The 19504-nt window shown below is 39.0% G+C and overlaps 1 protein-coding gene across 10 annotated transcripts in view; it reads left to right on the top strand.

Annotated features, from left to right (window-relative positions):
- The window catches only part of GALNT7 (polypeptide N-acetylgalactosaminyltransferase 7), a 151730-nt gene that overhangs the window by 105558 nt on the left and 26668 nt on the right, over positions 1-19504 (top strand). For all 10 annotated transcript variants that reach the window (XM_003899365.5, XM_009207873.4, XM_031664169.1 and 7 more), the window contains 3 exons: positions 14535-14701; positions 17692-17822; positions 18061-18140. In XM_003899365.5, coding sequence (XP_003899414.1) covers positions 14535-14701; positions 17692-17822; positions 18061-18140 — 378 coding nt within the window. The remainder of the gene's footprint in view (positions 1-14534; positions 14702-17691; positions 17823-18060; positions 18141-19504) is intronic.

The raw sequence follows: 19504 nt of genomic DNA, 5'->3' as shown, positions 1-19504 counted from the left end.
TGGGAGCTACTGTTTAAGGAGATTCTTAGAGAAGGGGACTTCAGTAGGGCCAAGTGATGGAGCAGCTTTCAGAAAAACAGGAGACGTTCTAGATATGTATTCCAAGTGTTGTCTGCAACGATTAAAAAATTACTTTAAAATTTTGTTCAGAGTAAAATAATGAAAAAGCAAAGAGTAGGCAGATTATTAGTGCATGTTATACGATTTTAACCTATAAGAAGAAAGAAAGATGTGCAATACTTTTTTGTTTCCTTCTTAGTTATCTGCAGGAGTGATTTCCATGTTGAAAGTATTATAACTGACATCTTAAGAGTGCACTAGATTTGTTAAAGCCTTTAAAACCTCTTACAGCACGAATATCAATATAGGAACTTGCCAGATGAGTTTGAGAGGAAGTACTGTCAGTAATCCGCAGGTACTGGAGAGAAGAGGAGAAATCTTAGGAAATTGGAGGTGGGAAAATAGTACCTTATGTTTTTCAAAGGGGAGAGAGAAAATTTGTTCCTGGAAACTTGTCACTGATACACAGTACTTAAAGGAGATCATTTGAACATATTTAAAAAGTAGCCATCACTAGGTACCGGCATGAGGCTGTGAAAAAGAGTTAGACTAAAGTCATAGCTATACCTAAAAGAAGATATATGTTTACCTTAGCAGACCAGAAGACTGTGTGATAGATACCTCATGCAGCGTGAGTTAGCAAGATATTTGAGTATAGTCTTCAGATCCCCATGGAGAAGAGAAATAAATGTAGCCTGAATGACAGTGCAATTAGGTGAAATTGATGAGTGATATCAACCTCTCAGGGAAAACACATAGCTTTAAAACAATATTTGACCTTATAATTCTCCATATAAACAGTTGATAAAGTGGAATCATATTAGTCCAATTTTCAAGATAGAAAACTGGGAGGGATGGTTAGGCACAACAAATGACAAAATCCAAAGAGGACAGAACCTGCTGGAACATACACCTAAACCAACAATATGAAATGCAATAAATGTAAACATGGTATTTTGTACTAAGTTCAACTGCTAAAATACAAAATGGGAAACATTGGACTTAATAGTAATTCGGGGACAAAAATTCTAGGGAATTGTGAGATAGCAATATGATATAGTTGCAAAAATACAGTGCCAATATAGTTTTAGATTATACTTGTAAAGTATCCTAAGAGTTGTAGCATTGATCTCGTATGTTGTACAGTTCACATCTGAATTATTATAGCAATCTTTTTTGGGAAAGACGTTGACAAAATGGGGCATTTCCAGAGAGGGATAATGAGGAATTTTAATCTATAAATTTCTTTCGAAGCTTAGATTTTTTATTTTTCTATGTGTAATGCACTGTATGGAATAAAATCTACCATACTGTGTTCCCAAGGAGTGTACTTTGTGTCATTCCAACCAGTGTCCATAGAAACTGAACACTTGGGTAAAATTTACTCCCCTCAGTCTATTGATTTTGAGCAGTTGGGTTTAACAGTAACCTAATAGGCCATTCTTGCATTGCTATAAAGGAATAATAGAGACTGGGTAATTTATAAAGAAAAGAGGTTTAATTGGCTCATGGTTCCGCAGGCTGTACAAGCATGGCACTGGCATATGCTTGGCTTTGGGGGAGGCCTCAGGAAGCTTACAATCATGGCAGAAGGCAAAGGGGGAGCAGGTCTCACATGGTGAGACTGAGAGCAAGAGAGAGTGGAGGGTGAGCTACACATTTTTAAACAACCAGATTTCACCAGAAGTCACTCACTGTTGTGAGGAGAGCACCAAGTGGATGGTGCTGAACATGAGAAGGCCGCCCCCACGGTCCAATCACTGCCTAACAGGCCCCACCTCCAACACTGCAGACTACATTTTAATATGAGATTCTGGGGAGCAAACATCCAAACTATATCAAGTGATAAACTCTCCTTCCACTGAAAATGTATATTGATTTCTGAATACTAAATTAAACTTTGTATTCTACATTAGTAACATATTCAAGTGTCAGCACTGTTTATTATAAATTGTAAGCATTTTTCCACTTCCTTTTATGATGAAAATGAGCAAAAGAGGTTTTAGATGAAAGCAGAAGAGGTCCTCAATTTATTTTAAAATAAAAATGGAGGCTGGGCGTGGTGGTAAACACCTGTAATCCCAGCACTTTGGGAGGCTGAGGCGGATGGATCACCTGAGGTCAGGAGTTTGAGACCAGCCTGGCCAACATGGTGAAACCTCGTCTCTACTAAAAATACAATAAAGTTAGCCAGGCGTGGTGGCGCGTGCCTCTAGTCCCAGCTACTTGGGAGGCTGAGGCACAAGAATCACTTGAACCCAGGTGGCAGAGGTTGTAGTGAGGCAGGCTCGTGCCACTGCACTCCAGCTGGGTGACAGAGCGAGACTTCGTCTCAATAAAAAGGAAAAAAAAAAAGTATAGTTAAAAAATCAGTGTTTCTCAAACTGAGGATTTGTTTCCTATGCCTAAAGAATCTTCTTGGTTACACTTACTTCAGAATTAAGGGAAGAGAATCAAAAATGACTCTTTTTCTTGAGACTCCTAGTGAATGGTCTAAAAGTAAGAAACAACCTTTAAAAGGAGTAAGAGATGAGTAACTTCCACACGCCAAATACACAAAAGCATGCACACACACACGTTATTGTAGATTAATGATAACGTATATTGAGTGCAGGTACTCACAGCCTCAAAATGTTACGATTTCCATAGTCTGCTGAATTAGATATTGTCTGTTGATGAAATCTAAATATAACAAGGCTTTATATTAAACTACAGATGTTGAAAACATAGCTGATACAGAGAAAATGCAAGTGAGTTATTCATAGACATTTCATTTTTATTTTTAAAATCCATTTTTTTAAGTTATTGGAAAATCACTATGGAAATTCGTTATTCTCATATTTTCTATGATGTCAAGCACCTGACCCACATAGCTACCCTGGAAATATTTTGTAAAATTACTCTAAGAATAACTCTAATCATTGCAAGCCTGTAATCTGAATGTGAGTATATGTGATCAGAGCAGTTCTACAATGTAGGTGAACCAGTACTGTCCTTGATGTTAGAGGATTTTAAAGCTTTCTCGGGAAATGAGCTACCCAAGAGGAGAAATTAGTCAAAAATATATATCAAGGCCCATCCATTTAAATGTTGACCTTCCTTCTTATTAGAACTATTACAAATTCTACACCAGTAAACTGAGAGAATGATGCAGAATAGGGGGTTTTACCTCAATACAATGGCATTTCTTTCTTACTAAATCTTAATATCAAGGCTTTGTGTATTATAAATACTACTTCTGTGTGCTCTACCCAGTGGCTTCATCTCACAATGACAAACCAGAAAAGAGCTAAACTTTAAGATGCTGCCTTCAGGCTGACGGTGGCAAATGAAAGCTTGTAATTAAAGGTAGCTCAATTTGTGTTGGGCTGAAACTTTCATTTGGGATAAGTGTCCAATCCAGTTGGCCCAAAATTCAGACTCCCTCTCTGGGCTGTTTCTGTGCTCCAGAAGGTCTCTTTTCCTCTCTTCCTTTTCTCTGTAGCACCCAGGTGACAGAAGGATTGTGCACCCTTGAGGAACATGTTGTAGGTGGTTCTGGCCTGCTAACCTCTGTCTCTGCTGCCTCCTCCTGGTTCTGGGTAAGGTGTTCCTGTCTTCCCAGGTATACTGGCACCCTTTCATCTGCTGCTGAAGGAACCCCTGCTGCAGTAACTTCTGTTCAGTTCTCTTGCTGCCTTTGGGACCAGTAGTCCTTTTCCACGCCAGCCCCACTCTGGGGACTCATCTGCATTTTGGCTCTCACTGGTACTGTGGATCCTCTGAAGCCCGCTTCTCTACAAGACCCTGTCCTGTCTTAAGCCTTCCCTCCCACAGAGTTGCCACATGTCATCCTATTCCTTGTTACTGTGACCCCTGGCAGACCACTGGCTCTCAACTCTTCGCTACCATCCATGTTCCCCACTGGAAGCGTGTGGAAACTTCTGGGCTCCCTGGCTCCACCCTACAGCCAAGGGAGACTGCACAGCAGATGTGGAAAGGGAAATTGTCTCTAGTTGTCCTGCATAAGTACACTTCAGCATGGTATCTCTTTTACATGGCAACCACCTTTTATTGGATAATCTCCTCCAAAGCTGGGAAATGGAGGCTGCGCACAAAACCGTTCCTTCATCTGCCTTTGTTACCTTCTATCCCCTTGTTCCCTCCAAGTTTTCCACCTCTCCCTAGTAGAAGAGCGTCTACTTCCCTTTTTTGTGGAAGAGGAACATGTCCTCCTCCACAGAATATGGAGCCATGTAGACTTAACTTGTCCTGTTGCAGTTTTGCCATTGCACCTTAAAGTAGCAGTTTCTCATTGTCTGAACAACTACCCAGGGTTCTTTATCCTGCATCCGAAAAAAATAAGGAGCATGGACACAAGCGTGGGGGTGGAGTGAAAGTTTAATAAGCGAAAGAAAACACTTCGCAGCGGAGAGGGGAGTTCGAGTGGATTGCTGAGTTACAGCTGACTCCAAAAGCTTTTATAAGAAACTCTTCTCATCTCTGTAGCTGTTTGAGTAACTTCTCATATCAGTAAAGCTGTCTGTGCAACTCCCCTTATCTTATGCAGCTGTGGGTACGTCTCTAGGCAAGCACGAAGCGCCACTTCTCTTTTTTGTATAACTGGGTTTGTTTTAGGTAAGCCCCCATCCTCCCTGTGCGAGTTTCCGTGGAGCCCACCACGTATATGCCTGAAAAGGAGAGGAAACTTTTTCCTGGGAGCTTGCTAATTATACAAAGAACAAAGGACTTCTGTGCTGGATGCTGTCAGCTTCTCTGTGTGCAGGTGCAGCCTGAGTTTTCGTCCCAGGTTGTTTTGTTTTTGCCCATTGCTGTGACTTTTCAGGCAGACCACTTCTACACTCTTAAGTTTGCCCCAACTGATTTTTCTTTTCCCTCACCCTCATTCCCCACTTCAGAAGTGGGAACTCTAACTGCTGTTAGGGAGGTTGGGCATTGATCTTTCTGGCTCTTTCTTGTTGGAGAGGGGCATTGTGTGAGGAACAGCAGCTAGGATTCCTCCTGAGGCTGGTTTAAGGGTCCTCAGAAAAAAGGTGCGTTTATGTGTGGTTCCATTTGCATTACCATTTGGAGTTTGATAGCCTCTCGATGAAAAAAAACAATTTTGGTTATTAGAGAACATGTATTAAAATGAGACAAGGAAGGAGGTAAGGACGGCTTAAAAATCGTGAGGCTGCTGACATGCCCTGATAACTGGTGGCTATAGTTACGGCTGTTAAGATTTGGGTATATGGGGCTTGGCTTTGGTTAGCTTGCTTGCTTTCACCTTCCCAAAAAGGAAACCTCCAGGTTATGGGGGCACTTTATTTACTTTTATTACCTGGCAGACTTTGTAGGATAATTGCCCAGAACTAGAATATTGTTCCAGATTTTGACATTACCCATCCCTTTCTGTCTCCTCTGAGCTGCAGCCAGAGGTCGCTGGTTGGTTTACAGGAATAAGCAGGGTTAGTCTAAAATGTAGGCAAGAACTTAAAAATAACTAATGAGACTAGAAATTAATGACAACTGTATGATAAGTTTGAAACATAATTTCCCTCTCTCCAGTCCTCCTTTTTGTTAAAAACAAATCATGATAGGACTGAGTTGTTTGCAAAATAGACTTTAGTTTTAAACTTCGTCTGATTATTGACATAAGTGCAGCAAGAATCCTTATTTTCACATAGGCTTTTTAGATTGGCTTTGATGGAACTTTGTTGCACAAGGAATCTTAGATAGGACTTTCTAAAGCTGATCCAGGCGTGGTGGCTCATGCCTCTGATCCCAGCACTTTAGGAGCCCAAGACAGGCAGATCACCTGAAGTCAGGAGTTCAAGACCAGTCAGACCAACATGGCAAAACCCCGTGTCTATGGAAAATACAAGAATTAGCTGGGCATGGTGGCAGGCACCCATAATCCCAGCTACTTGGGAGGCTGAGGCAGGAGAATCCCTTGAGCCTGGAGGTGGAGGTTGTGAGCCACGATCATGCCACTGCACCACTCGGCCTGGGCAACAGAGCGAAACTCTGTCTCGAAAAAAAAAAAAAGTGACATCCTTTACTCATCACAGGTTAGGAACCCTGTACAGGGGCTGTGTAGATAAGGTACGAGACCAGTTTCCCAGGGGGCTTTTATTGGCTCTGCAAGTCAAGCTTGACTCTTTAAAGGGAAACATACTCTTCCAGTCAAAGCCCTAGTAAAACAACCAGTTTTTCCAATTGTGTACTGTTTCAAAATAAAGTGGATTCTTACTGCACTGATGCAGACGACTATATTGTTATAAGTCAAGAATACTTATAACCAGTTTCTGAATTCTAGAGAAACCACGCAGAGAGAAACAAGCATGTTCCAAATTTTGTTCACAGGAATATACCTTACTTAGTTGTTAAAAGTTGTAGCTAACTTGAAAGAAAGTTTTCTTGACTCTGAAAAACAAAACAAGAATTAGCAGTGTTCAAAGCAAAAATCAAAAAGGTTCTTTTACTTTAGTATTAGTTTAGTCCATTCCATTAACTCTTGTCTGCTTAATATTTGTAAACATTTCAGCTTTTCATGAGTCATGTACATTTTTTCTATTATCAGAAACCTACATTCGAGAGTACCTATTAAAGTTCCACAGCGATTATAAACCATTTTTTGAAGAAGATTAAAATAAGACAACAATTGTCTGTAAATGACAGAATGTCTAGGGTGGTTACAGTCAAGAACATGATTGACAAAGTTGGTTATTTCCGTGGCATACAATAACCCAACATAACAACCTTAATTGTGATTGATAGCTCATATTCAGACATTAGAGCCTTAGCTATCCCATACAATTTTGGACATATTTTAATATTATTCCCTAAAACATAACCTGAAGAGTATTAGACATCATTTTGGCAATCCCGTGTACCTAACATGTTAAATGATCCTGTTTACCTCTCTTCTGCATGCTCCAGGGGCCCTCTGTAGCACCCAAAAGCAAGGGGTCAGGAAAGACAACCTTGAGACTGAAGTTTAATTTTGGGAAGCCTGTGAAATATGTTAGAGGTTTAAAACACTGGATATTATGAAACAAAATTTTACCATAAGTCATTTGTTTTGCCAAAACAATGACTCAAAACTTTGAAAAAAACAAAACTTTTCATTAGCCCTTACTACTACATGAATAGAGAGCCAAATTTCACCCTTGCATTAGTCTACTATTAATGTTAACCCCAATTTTTAATGAAACTTTATAGACAATCTTATTCAATCTTAACCAGTTTGATCATGAGGTGAGATTTTTACATATTTTTTTATGGTTATTTTATAACCCTTTACAAGTTTTACTTAAGAGTAGGTTAGCATTGCCCAGCGCGGTGGCTCAAGCCTGTAATCCCAGCACTTTGGGAGGGTGAGACGGGCAGATCACAAGGTCAGGAGATCAAGACCATGCTGGCTAACACGGTGAAACCACATCTCTACTGAAAATAGAAAAAAAATTAGCCGGGTGTGGTGGTGGGCACCTGTAGTCCCAGCTACTCCGGAGGCTGAGGCAGGAGAATGGCATGAACCCAGGAGGTGGAGCTTGCAGTGAGCCAAGATCATGCCACTGCACTCCAGCCTGGGCGACAGAGTGAGACTCCGTCTCAAAAAAAGAAAAAAAAAGAAAAAAAAAAAGAGTAGGTCAGCATCATAAGACAACCTTGTTGTGCTTTTATTTCAAAGTTTAATTTACAGAAAAAAAAATACCCTTTTGAATTTAGTCATATGTTCACACACACAGTTTCCTTTGCAAGATTAATGTTTACAGTCTTTTCACAATTTGCTTAAACCTTCTGCTTTATTTTATCTAATTTAAGACAATCCTAGGCAAAATGGACATTTCCATGCCTTCTTATAATCTTTTAACTAAAAACACATTTTGCTATTTTTACAAACCTTGCATGCAAATCCATGTTCAGTAGTCTCAATTACATGTCATAATGATAACTCTTAGCAATTTTTAAGTTTAATGTAAAGCCTGGTAAGTTGTTTTAATTATGTGCTAGGTGCAGATAAAGTCTGATTCCTTTTAGCATAGTTGGGAACATGGTCACTTCCATTTGTTCCCAGGCCATACTAATTGTGAAGCAGGCAAGTGGACAGTTTTTAAAAGGCCAAAGAAGCAGTTTGCAACCTTAAAACATTTAGCAAACCTAGCTCTGACCTGCATAATAAATTAGATCACATTTTTACACCTTGAAGACATTTGTATTTTACCAGTAATTACTAAGTCTGTTTTTATTTTAAATATTAAAGTCACGTGAACTGAAATGTACCACAGCTTTTACTTTTACTGCAAAATATTTTATTTAAGTGCTCATTTTTCTTAGGCCAATTAATTAGAGCTCTTTTTATAGACTTCACATATATATCACATATATGACTGCACAATCACAAGAAGATCCAGCAGCTCAGGGTGGAGCCCTTTTAAGAACAGGACTAGGAATACAGTTTTCAGGGCCTAATAAGCATAGCCAGAAGACAAAGACAGATTTTGAGAAGGACTTATCCACCTCTAATTCCAGGGGTTCCATGAGGAGAACAGAGATTTCTCCAAAATGGGATTTGTGGCACCTTATCTGTTTTCCCAAGGAATCCCAGGGCACCAGAAGTCATTCTAGGGCCTTTCATGCATGCACCAAGAATGACAAGACACAGTGGAAAAAAGTGATTCAGTCGACTGGGAAAAAAAAAAAAACCAAAAAAACTTTTTCCAGGAAAACATATCTATGAAGAGAAAAACATAAAGGCCTTTTACATATACCCATAGCTCAGATATGCACTTTGAAGTAAGCTGAGCATTCTTTAAGAAAATCCTTTTTCATTAATTAAAACTACAGAGAATGTAAACAGTGATCCTCATCATTCCTTTTACTGGTTTGCACCACTATCTTTTCCCAATCATGTTAAGGTTCTCCAGTTCCCTTTGGGAGAAAGTGGCTCAGCTCAAGCAAGGGCAGGTTTTCCTCTGGGCCACAGATCCCTCCAATGCCAAAGCTTGATATTTGAGGAGGTGATTGTCTGTTAGCCAGGGACTTTCCTTAGAGGACAGCACTCCTGCTATATTGTATGGGGTGTAAACAGTTGTTTCCCATGGTTAACCCAGTGGCCTCTGGCACCAACAAAGCCGCCATTGTAACTGCTTAGAGGCAGGCTGACCAGCCTTTAGCCACCAAGTTAAGTTCCTCACTTAGGTAACCCACTGGCTGTTGAGCTGGACCTCAAGCTTCAGCCAGAATTCCCAGGGCCATTTCCTTCTTTTCTGATACATAGAGACTGAATCCTTTTCCTTTTGGAAGACTGGGGGTTGATGCTTTAAGTAAGGCTTGTGTTAGCTGGTTAAAGGCTTTTTGAACCTTAGGTTCCCAGGTTAGTGAGAGAGTTTTAACTGCTTGAGTTTCTTTATGAGGTGGTATAAAGGGCGAGCTATTTCACAGTATCCAGGTACACACAGTCTGCAAAGTCCACTAATGCCTAAGAATCCCCTCAACTGGTAAAGGAAGTGGGTATCCTTTCCTCGCCTGATGCTCTGGTCCCTTCTGATAAGACTAGACCTAGGTACTTTACTGAAGTCTGACAGAGCCGAGCTTTAGATTTTGAGACCCTATATCCCTTTTCAGCTAAGAAATTGAGGAGAGCCTCAGTGCCCCCCTGAGACTTCCTTGGTTGGGGGACAGAGGAGAGTGTTATTTATGTACTGCAGAGTTTCAACTCGAGGGTGAGAAAAATTAGAAAGATCTTTGGACACAGCCTGTTTCAGCGACTTCTTTCTCATATTAAGGGCTGTCTGAGTAATAAACTTGTTCTTTAATGAATAAAAAGGTTTAAGGATTTTTATTTAGCTTTTGATCTATTGTGGAAAGCTTGGAGGAGTTAATAGGTTTAGCTCTAATGCCCTGCAAGTTCTCCAATATACACATTTGAAAGATTTTCCTTCCCGATTTTCTGATGCTATCATCATGGTCTCATTTAGAGTCCTCCAAGGGACTGCTATTTTCCCCTCTGGATTCTCCATCCCTGGAACATCCAGGAGACTTTAAATACTTGGGTTAAATCTTGGAAGGCCTCTATACAGGAGTGAAGTTGGGGCTTGCCCAGAGTGAACTTTAGGGTCTAAGGGCTAAAGGAGATCCAGGCTGCGCTCAAGGGTAGTGAAGGCTTGAAGATGGGGTGTTACCCATGTAGAAGAGACAAGAGAAGAGGCATCCCTCAGTCTCCTCTTCAGAGTGACCCAAGATGGAGGGAAAGGCTGGAGGGGCATTCCCCTTCACCCACTTCCTCCCGTCCTCTGGGTCCCAGTGACTGTCATAGGTACCGCCACATGGTTGCAAGTATGACCTTCACTTATGGTCCTGGAGAAGCTAGTTGGCATAACTAGTCAAGCTCATCTGCTTGTGGCCCTGGCCCTTCACCCTTGCTGGTTTCCTAGACCTACTTAGCCGGTAAGGTTCCCAGTGTACCCTAAGGGTCCACGAGACATTGTATTTGGGCAAGACACTTTAATGGAATGGAGGAAGTCTTTTAATATTATCTCTGGCTTCCCTTGCTATGGCCCTAGTGAAACACTGAAATCCCAGAGAATGGGACCAATTGACTTCCAAACATAAAATCCCCTTTTTGTTTAAACGCCAATGTAGTTGGATGCAGACCAGGTGCCTCAAAAAAGAACATAGGAATTGAATGGCTGTCCTCTTGACTGTTAAAGATGGAGCTTTGATATTTACAGATGGGGCATGGAGCCTGGTCCCTAATAGAGGGACATAGGAGGGAGGGGAATCCGGGAACTAGAAGTTTTCGACAAACAGCGGAATCCGGGAACTAGAAGTTTTCGACAAACAGCCAACGAGACTCCCCATGGAGAAAAAAATCCCATCCCACTAGGTGGCACTGTAGGATCTGAGATGTTATGTAAAAACTGACTCACTCTCTCCAGGCAGAAGTTAGAAAGAGAGGTTTGCGGGTTAATAGGCTGTCCCCATAGTATGCCTCCCAGCAGAAGAAAATTAACTTGTTTCATAAAGGAACTGTTTAAATTCATTGGACAGTGCTGAGCTTTTACATGGAGGGAAGAAACAACCCAAAAGGAGAAGGAAACAATCCAAATGGGGAGGGAAGAGGATTTTTACTTGGGGTGAAATATCCCCTTATATAGTGCCATCAGTATCTATCATTAGAGGACAAAAAGCCCTTACTAGGTGAAAATTTAGACTGATCTTGAATTCCGTCTCCAGGAAATCACAAACACAACTGTTTGTCTTGGTAATCAGGAATGTAACTCCAAGAGTTGTTGTGTTTGTCAGTTAGTGCCTTAGTAATCAGGAATGTAACTCACCAACTGACTCTACCCAGCAAGATTATATCCCTAGGCTGCAAAATCATCTGTAACATTGCATACAAAGAAAGGATAAGAGGCATGATAGCCATGAAAAGAAAGAAGGAAAAATGCAGTAGGAAAAGACTGGAAGTCCTTGTGCCCATGCCCTGATAGCTGTCAGGGACTGGAGATAATACTGAGGGGTAGCCCCAGCCAAAAACCTTCATTTGCTCTAGAACGTCCTTCCAATCCCATGCGATGTCTGGGCCCTTTGTGAAAGGAAACTGGTTTGGAATAGACAAGAAGCCTCAGAAATGAAAGTAAAAGGTTAGAGGTCTGCTCTTCCTCACTCTTCTGATGGTCCCTTCTTCCTGCACCTAAATATGTTGTAGTTTTGCCATGCACCTTAATGTAGCAGTTTCTTGTTCTCTAAACTAGTACCTGGGTTCTTTGTCCTGCATCCAAGAAAATTGAGCATGGACACAAGGGTGGGGGTGGAGCAAAAGTTTAATAAGCGAAAGAAGAAATGCTCCGCAGCAGAGAGGGGAGTCCGAGTAGTTTGCCGAGTTACAGCTAAATCCAAAAGCTTTTATAAGAAACTCTTCTCATTTCTGTAGCAGTTTGAGCAACTTCTCTTATCAGTAAAGCTGTCTGTGCAACTCCCCTTATCTTATGCAGCTGTGGGTATGCCTCTAGGCAAGCACAAAGCGCTGCTTCTCTTGTTTGTTTAACTGTGGGTTTGTTTTAGGTAAGCCCCCATCCTCCTTGTGCCAGTTTCCATGGAGCCCACCATGTATATGCCTGAAAAGGGGAGGAATCTTTTTCCTGAGAGCTCACTGATTAACAAAGGGCTTCTGTACTGGACCATGTCTGCTTATCTGTGTGCAGGTGTAGCCTGAGTTTTTTTCCCAGTTTGTTTTAATTGTACCTGTTGCTGTGACTTTTCAGGCAGACTGTTTCTGCAGTCTGAGTTTGCCCTAACTGATTATTCCTTTCCTTCTCCCTCAGTTCTAGAGGGTGTCTCAAAGTAGAAAGATTGTGGGGTGGAGAGTAGACATTACTGAGAACAAAATATGAGAGACATTTCAAAAATATTATCCCCAAAGCAATTCAGGAAAGAATTATGGAGCAGTTGTTATTTGTTATATGCTGGAAATATGGTAGTGAGCAAAATAGCTGAGGCTCCTGTCCTTAATGAACTTACAGTCTTGAAAATTTTGTAGGAAAGATTTCTATGCAAGGGCATAGAGGTATATACAAAAGGATGATTATTGAAACATTATTATGAAATCAGCAGAAATGCCCATCAGTAAGGAAATAATTCAGTAGACTGGAACAGCCATACTATGGAACAGCTGTACTATGGAATATTCAATAATGTATTGAAACATTATTATAATGTTTTCATTCTTATTAAAAGAATTATGTAAGTCTTATACATGCTCACATGGGAGAAAAGTCTATACATACTCATCTGAACGTGTGTTCTGTATACATACCAGACATGTCTACATGAGTAGACAAAAACCTTAAAAAATATATTAAGCCAACTATTAACAATGATTTCGTCTAGGAGATGAGATTTGACATCTACTAGGGGACGTCTCTCTTCCTCAGAAAAGGGAAGTAGAAGCTCTTTTAGGGAGAGGTGGAAAATCTGGAGGGAACAACAAAACCTGCTGAAGAGAGGCAGGGAGGGAACTTTCACCTTCATGTCATAAACTTGTATGTTGTTTGAATTTTGTACAACAAACTATGCATTACTTTGTAATTCTTAAGACAAATAATATAAGAAAAAGACATACCAATAGAGTTGCTCTGGTACACAACCTGGTTTACGTTTTTTGAATTATTATTTCTAAACTATACATTGGTGAAAGAAAAATATACAACAGACAACACAAAATTATGCTCTATTCCAGCTGTGTTGTCCCCTGTCCTCTATAAGAATGCAAGGCCTGGAGATGTTCCCCAAATTGAGGTTCCCTAGGACAGCAAAGGGGTCCCTCACCACCTTCTGCACCTTCACCCCATCCTTTTCCTCCCTCTTCAGCCCCTTTATGTTTCTAACTCTGTCCTGTCTCCCATTCAAAGTTTCTATCTTGCCCTTTTCCCCAAGTTGCTATCTTCTGCCTTAGAAGCAAGTCCCAAATTTCCTTTCATGTTTTACATATTTTCACCAATTCTGGTGTCTGTTGTAAATCAGAATTGCTGTCTGTCTCAGCCCGTTCTGCTGTTTTAAGCCTAGCAGTTAGAGTCAGAGGAAGAAAAACGTTGCCTGAGTCCCTATCTGGGTTATAGTTTGTTTGGGGGTTTATTATCCCTACCCATCTAAAATTAGGCATACCTTGCTCTGCCTGCTTTAGTTTCTCTCCAGAAACATTACATCTTCCTACAAGATCTGTTTTCCCTACTACTGTGTTTTTGAACTTATTCTGAAAGAGTGTTTGGTCCCTCCCAACTTTGGGTTACACTGCAAAGTACTCTGTCAGAATCAAAATGAGTCTCTTTACCAGACCCCGTTTGGGGTTTCTTTTATTTAGGAAGAGTCTTCTGGAAACTGTACTCCTGCTACAGTTGTTTCAAATAGTTGTGTAGAACAACTAAGCCCTTCAGCTAATCTAAAAGCTCTAAATAATATTAGCACTTTGTTCATTCCACAGTAAATTTCTGAATGCTTGCTATATACCTCAGGTCAACCTGTTTAGTTTTTTTCTGAATATTTTAGTCAAACATAGTAATATAATGTGTTTAGCTTTCAAATACAGTAATATAATGGTTTATTTATAGCAAGTGAAATAAATCTCTTGTGCCAAAAGCTCATTTCAAAAAGGAAAATAAACTAAGATCCAGGTCATGGGGGGGAAAAAAAAAGCCAACCACCTGATAGCTGTAAATACTCTCTTAAGCATCCTCAACATAAATTCACAAATTAGTTCTTTTTATTACAGAATAAGTGCTGGTTATGCAGTAGCTTTATCTAGGAGTAACTTTATCTCATAACAGCTTCTTCCTTTTATCTTGTGTTTCCGTTAAATTTTGAAGGCTATATTTCATTCACTTACCATAGTTAAGTCGATAATATGTAGTCCAACCAGAAAATATAGTCAGCTTGGAGCCAAGCATTGTAGATTACCTGTAAATAAATATGATGAAATTTTCTCTTTACAGATGCAAGTATTGGCATTACGATGAAAACTTGCTCACTTCAAGCGTTGTCATTGTCTTCCATAATGAAGGATGGTCAACCCTCATGAGAACAGTCCACAGTGTAATTAAAAGGACTCCAAGGAAATATTTAGCAGAAATTGTGTTAATTGACGATTTCAGTAATAAAGGTAATGGCTGTAAAACTCACATTTTGTCCATAAAATAAGTTAAGCATGAATAATTGCAAAAATATGATTTTGAAATAATTAGCTTTAAAAAATTAATTGCATCTATTAATAGCATCTATTATCAACAAGTTGACGCTGTGCCGAGCATTGTTGTGAGTTATTTTGTTTAATACTAACAGTAATCCTTGCAGTAGATATTATTATGTCCGTTTTACATGCTCAGAGATATACAAGTAGTACACAAAACTTTGGTTGTACACAAAAATTTAGTAAAAGTATACCACTGATTGTAATGTTAGAAGTGAAGATAAACATAGGTAGCATGAAAATATCATTCAGAATGGCTTTATAAAAAAGCTTCCTCCAAAATGTAATTGAGAATTCTTGCAGTCTGGATAAACCTTTGCTGGTTTTGCAAGGACATGATTACAGTTGTGAAACTGTACACATATGTTAGCATGAATACATAGAAATATGACCTATTTTTCCCTTCGTCTCTGTGCAGCTGATCCTTTTATTAACTAGTCATTTTTAAGTACACTAGAGAATGTATAGCTTTAAAATTTTTAGTCGTATCAAATGCATTTAGAGGCTTTAAGATACATTAAAACTTTTTTCAGTTCTCATGTTAATGTCAAATCTAAAAGCTTTTAGGCACAACGTTTTGTGTATGTCCATTTTGTTGCAAATTTCTATGACAGTAATGTTTTCATTAAAATACTATTTCTATCTTAAGACAAATGATATTGTTGATACAATAATAATTTACATGTACAAAAATCTAAATCTATAAAATAACTTTTCAAAATCCCCCAATTTTACTAATTTTAAGAACCTGTGTATTATTAATACCAGTAAAAGTTTACCATATCCTAAAAAAAAGTGAAGATACACCAAAAGGTATTGAGCATCCTCAAATAACTAAGAACACAATTTCAGACCTCAGAGTATTGTGTATTTTTTTTTACTCTTGTCTTTTTTTTTATCTTTACTTCTTTTACAAATCTCTAATGAAGACAGTCATGCAGGGTGCCTTGAGTTTAGAGTAGGCAGAGAAGTTTGGGCTACCCTTGAACAAAAGTACAGCTTTAATTAGTTTTTTCAGTTTCAAAGCAACCTTAAAATCAACCTTAAAATCTCAGTCCTATCCTTAGTAAAATTACATACTGTTTGGTTAATCAGACTTGAGTGATAATTTGGTATGTACTTTCCCTAATATATTCAGAAAGTAAAACTTTTAAGATAACGATTTTTCTTTTGAAGACAAAATGCATATAAAAGGAGCTAACTCATAATAACACTTGGGTTTCTGGGCATTATAGTATTCTCTATAAAGGTTTGGAGCTTTTAACAATAGAGCAAATTACTCCACACACGTGTGCATCAGCTAACTGTGGCTGAGTTGGTCCGAAATAAAAGCAAACCCACACTCTCAGTGGCTCGCACAGTGAAGGGTTAGCTTTTGCTCAAACTACACGGTCCCTGCGGGTCAGCGCTAGCTCTGCTCCCCATCCTCAGTGCAGGACCCAGGCGTGCAGGACAGCCTCAGTTCAGACACTGCCTGCAGAGGGGCAGTGGGAAAGAAGACACACACAAGCGGCCTCTTCACGCTTCTATGCGAGTGACTGATGTCATTTCCACCCACCTCTCATTGGCCACGGCAGGTCACACATGTCCCAGCCTGCAGTCAGAACCAAGAATCTAAACTCGAAGCATAGGCCATCAATTCATTTCTGCCCATAAAAACTTAAGATGTGTTTAAGTTGCATATGCAAAAAATCCTCCTAATGGAATTCAAAAAGGCTTTAAAAAAATAATTTAGGACTGCACTGAACTTTAAAAAGAAGATGATAAAGACTTTTTTTTTCTTAAGTTAACTTGAAGGGAAAATTACTCAGGTTTTCTGAGGGGAAAAACATGATTAAGCACGAGAATCTTATTTATAATACTTATTAAAACTGGGTACCAAAATAGAAAGTTCTTTTTCTCAATTCCAGATACCCACGTGTGAGTATCTTACTAATAATATATGCCCTAAAATGAGTAAAATATTAAGTATACAGTCTGATTTGCCCATTTAACCACTAACTCGTCTCTAAATACAGCAGTTTTCCTGTGATTGCATATTCATGGGCCAAATTTTTAAGCAATTTTAAAGCAATTTGTGTGTCCTCAAGAAGCATCTTTTAACTGATCTGCAGCTCATTCTGACTGTGGTGAGCTAATTTCATGGACTCATAGTGGTACAAACAAAAGCAGTTCTCTTATAATGGGAAGCCAAAGATAGAAACTTTGCCAGATGTGTCTAGTTTTTATAACACAAAACTTCCTCTGCTAAATTACAAACACATATTATACATATATGTATGTATAATTAGAATTATCTTTATAATGTATAATTATACATTTGATGCTTAAGATAAAGAGAAAATGAGATTTTTTGATTATTTGCCAACTTGGTGGGAACCATATTCATCATATGAAGGTTGCAGCTTTCAACACTGATTGTGGTTGGGGAAAGATGGCCCAGAAACAAATGTTAAATAACCTATACCCTGTGTGGATTCCAGTGAAGTTGTACAGTATTATTAGTAGGCAGTGCATCTTCAGAAACCCTAACCATTGCTTCTGCCAACAGCCAACAAAATGTTGTTCCTGAAAGCGTTCAGATTTGACATTAACATGTGAACAGGAACAAAAATTTTAATATCTCTTAAAACCTTAACTGTCAATTGGAATAATCACTGTTTAGAGGGACGTTTGATAATTCTCAGACTAACCAGTTCTCTGTAGGCATATTAAACTCAAAATTAACTTAAATAATATACTTCACCTTCCTTCTTAATAGATAAAACGTTCAATCTGGTCCATGTAAAATTACTGTCTACCCAATGCACCTGTTTCTTATTCTTGTTTCCTGAGAAAAATAATAATTAATTGGTTTCTGTTTATTAGTCTAATTTATAATATCAATTGATTTTTCTTAATAGAGCACTTAAAAGAAAAACTGGATGAATATATTAAGCTGTGGAATGGCCTAGTGAAGGTATTTCGAAATGAAAGAAGGGAAGGTTTAATTCAAGCACGAAGTATTGGTGCTCAGAAGGCTAAACTTGGACAGGTAGGAAGCATTTGATATCTACAATGTCAACATTTTGGGTTTGGTAACTAAATCATATACATTTTTAATCATTCTTCAGTTTTTTTAAATTGAAATGAGAATGCTGGCTTAAACAGATAACTTGTGTGTCAGAATTGACTATAATGCTAATTTTTATTAGCATCTAATTTTAAATTGTGTGTAATATATGATGTAACATATACGAGGAGTATTCTTTCACCTGCCTCTTTTTTTTAAGGTTTTGATATACCTTGATGCCCACTGTGAGGTGGCAGTTAACTGGTATGCACCACTTGTAGCTCCCATATCTAAGGACAGGTAACATTACCTTGCTTTTTTTCTTTCCTGGTTGAAAGTAAACCTTGTCCTGGAAGGGCAAATAATATTTTCATCCTTTGATTCCTGTTCTATTCAGTGTGTCAAGTGTGCATTAGTGTTATCCCTCATCTAGTTGTTTCCTTGGGTGAAGCTAGACTGATACTGTGGACTGATTTAAATGTAGGCAGTCTGGCATTTGGGAAAAACCCAGGGTTCCTCACTCAGGAATCATTTTGTGGTTGGGTTATTAAGACTCCTCTATCTCCAGGCACTTTCCCTAAGAGTAATAGGAATTGCTCCCTCTAAACTGGGGTAAGAGTTCTAAACACTTGAGGAACCATGCTTTGAAATTATACCTATTGATTTTTGTGACTTTTAAATTAGTACTTTCAATAGTAAAGACCAAGTGTTACTTCTGTCAAGGATTTGGGTTCCTATAGAAACATTAAAGTTTAGAAATACACAACTATTCCATGGAATTGTGGCAATCACCATTAAATTTCCAGAAATGTCTAAAACAATACAAGGCACCGTCAGTTTTCTAGCTCCAAAGGCTTCCTTGCTTCTAGTCCATAATTTGGAAAATAAAACATGTCCGTGTGCCAAATGGCAAATGGCATGAATCAAAGGCAGAACTTTGGAGGATTTCATCATGAGAGGATTTAATGTGAAGGCCGATCACGAACATTTTTCACATACTGTCTGATTTAATCCTCACAGCAACCCTGCAGGATAGAGATTATTAGCCTCATTTGACTGAAGAGGATACCGAGGCTTAGAGAAATTAAGTAATTTTCCCCAAATCAGATAGCTAATAAACTGTCAGACCAAGACCTCCCTGGGACACTTTACGCTGCACCATGTATTTAGGAATGTGAAAATCATAAGAAGTGAGGAAAGTTAACTGACCAAGTGTCAGATAACTCTCTCTAGGTGAATTCCAGCAGGCTTCTGGGTAGTAAGGAAGTGCTTTTCCAGATTCCACGAATCTGACAATGACCCTCCAGTGTGAGTTCACAGAAGGAAGCACCTGTTCTAGACTCTACTTCCTCCATATTAAAGTTCTAAGCCCTGTAGGTTTTCCCTTTTACTTGGTTTTTAAACTTCTTAAAAGCACCTTGACCTGGATATAAGCAGCTGTCATTTTTGTTTTAGGAAAATAGATTTTAAAATCCTTTCTGAGGAGATGAACATTGCAACAAGCAGGGTACCAGATAATCTTTGTAATGTCACGTTGACATCGAATTGGTTATAGAGTACTAGCATTTTCGTGAAGCCCAAATATAAGAGATTTTTTGTTCCAAATTCTCAGACTACTTCTTAAGTTCTTCAGCAAGTTTTGAGGGATTTTTTTTTGCTTTTTT

The sequence above is a fragment of the Papio anubis genome, chromosome 3 (assembly GCF_008728515.1).
Source record: "Papio anubis isolate 15944 chromosome 3, Panubis1.0, whole genome shotgun sequence".
NCBI lineage: Eukaryota > Metazoa > Chordata > Mammalia > Primates > Cercopithecidae > Papio > Papio anubis.
The sequence above is the reverse complement of the archived record's forward strand: the minus strand, read 5'-3'. Positions and strand labels throughout refer to the sequence as shown.